At 36.9% G+C, this 2248-nt stretch overlaps 1 protein-coding gene across 1 annotated transcript; it reads left to right on the top strand.

Annotated features, from left to right (window-relative positions):
• The first annotated feature begins 481 nt into the window (after nucleotides 1-481).
• Nucleotides 482-1205, top strand: LOC108222053 (uncharacterized). Its single transcript, XM_017395941.2, has one exon. The coding sequence runs from the start codon at nucleotides 685-687 to the stop codon at nucleotides 892-894; it is 210 nt and encodes a 69-aa protein (XP_017251430.1). The 5' UTR covers nucleotides 482-684; the 3' UTR covers nucleotides 895-1205.
• The last annotated feature ends 1043 nt before the right edge of the window (nucleotides 1206-2248 follow it).

Here is a 2248-nt window from a genome sequence, read left to right as displayed (position 1 = left end):
ATGATCCATTAATTTTATGACAAATTTAAAATTTGATTCCTCACTATATAATTCAATTTTTAAATTTAATCCATAATATTAATAATACCTAAATAGCATAGCAAGTTTGAGCTATTATAAACTATAAATAGAAATTCGATTTAAATTATTAATTTGAGATAGAATATCATTTACATACATTTTTTTATCAAATATAATGTCCATAAATTGAATATTTACTAATAAAAGATGGTCTACCAGGCCGGGCAAGTATAGGTGTAGAGAGGACCCTAAACTAGCTGATGCGCTCGTGAATAATTTGTGGTTCAACTCCATATATAAAAATTCTCTCTCAACATAACTGAAACGAACTACACTCCAGTACTCCACCTCGCAAATAATATTAGTGATATATATTGAATTCAGTGCACCTGTAGTATTTCAATAGTTAAAACATTTTATTCGATATAATTTCATAAAATACTCAAACCCGTGCAGAAGTCACCAAATAATTCCGGGTCTATAAAAGTATCTGTGTGCGCTCTGTGCTGCCACTACCACTCCACGCACACACTACGTAGCAAGTTGGATAGGATAAGAGCACCTTACTCTCAAGTCTCATCTCTGTGTTCCAAATAACCAAACCATCAGATACATTAACATTATTCAAGCGGAGCTGCATATCAATCAGCATTAACACCCATCATGTGTGTGACAACGTTGTACGTCTGTGATGAAGAGGAAAGAGAACTCGGGAGACAGCAAGCCTCAGGAGCCTGCCCCTACTGCGGCGGAAAAGTCGAAGCGATTGATGTTGAGAGCAAGTGGAGGTTCTGTTTCCTCCCTTTCTGCTCCATTGTCAAGCGCAAGTTTCTCTGCACTCTCTGCTCTCGTCGCCTCGTCCTTTATTCTTAGCCACTTGCCCGTCTTCGTCCTCCGACGTAAACGTAATATATGATCCCAGTAATTCCTCGTCCCAATAACCCGAGATTTTAGGAGAACTCGTAGCTTAACCACGCCGCGCTCTGCCAGTCTGTTTTACCGCAACCTAGATGTGTCACTGTGTGTCTATTATGTTGTGGCTACTGCATGTTAACTCTAGAGATCAGTTTTCACTGTTTGATTATGTACCCCTTGCTGTACTCTGTCATGTCTTTGTTCTTTGTTGCTTCATTTTGTTCCTTTTTTCCTGTTTATGATCAATTGATAAATGATGGTTGGTCTGAGATCATCTGTGCGCGGTTAAATTTAGTTATATTTTTTCAGATGACCGATTCACCAAATCGAAAGTTCAAATTTCTGAAAAACATAAAAATGGGCTTGTGGTAAAATGGTATTTTGCCATCATCCTCCACTAAACCTGCAGGGTTTTACTAATTTAAATTTAGACGAATTTTAGATGCCAAAAGGTATTAAAGTTTCGGACTGCGGTAAATCTCAAGATATCTCAACATCAAAATCAATAAAAGTGAAAAAATGTGTTGAAACATAGTATAAGTGTAACATCCATTGATTATTTTTTTTAATATATTAAGATTTTACCTGGACTTGTTCTCAACAAGTTTGACGAAGATGGACGTTCTAAATACTGAAATATAGCATAGCATTCATCTGCATTTTAAAATTTTTGATGTACGAATTCTCAACAAAACCTCTCCAAATTATTGTGAAGTACGTGTTCTCTACTTCTATTTGTATTAGCAACTAATTTTAGATAACTCGACAAAATTTTATAAAATATATAGCGAGGTACAGAACCACAGAAGTGTCGATGGTAGCATAAAAGGAAGGTGGTGGGAAACTTCATTATTAGTGTTGTGTAGTTAAACCTGAGGTGCTTGAAATGGACCAGCCGAAAAGGTTGAGTCGGCCCCTAGCTCCTAACATCATATCCAACTGATATCGATGCCTGTTCGATTGTTCAGTGCATTCTGGACCACTGCATTATTAGTATTACTTTTAGCAACGATTTATTTGTTGGATTCAAATCGATTTTGCTCAAACATGGAAACCGAGTTACTGGAGTGATATGGGTTCAATTATTGTCGCCCCACAATTAGGGCCTCGTTTGCAGGCCTATACAACAAAGGCCCACTGTAGTACACTTTAACTTATTATCAACGTAGTTCAACTACTGTCTCCTTGCTAGAGGCAGCCCCTATTACATTAACTCTATCACAGAGGACAAACAGCAAACAATAAATGTATGGATTCTGATATTAATCTATGGACTTTGCTTCGGTGAGTATTCTTGCAGTAAGGTTGATAT

This window comes from Daucus carota, chromosome 5 (assembly GCF_001625215.2).
Source record: "Daucus carota subsp. sativus chromosome 5, DH1 v3.0, whole genome shotgun sequence".
In the NCBI taxonomy this organism is placed as follows: domain Eukaryota; kingdom Viridiplantae; phylum Streptophyta; class Magnoliopsida; order Apiales; family Apiaceae; genus Daucus; species Daucus carota.
The sequence above is the reverse complement of the archived record's forward strand: the minus strand, read 5'-3'. Positions and strand labels throughout refer to the sequence as shown.

Excerpts from the sequence above, each read along its gene's own strand:
- LOC108222053 (XM_017395941.2), top strand. The coding sequence starts at position 685 with ATGTGTGTGACAACGTTGTACGTCTGTGATGAAGAGGAAAGAGAACTC.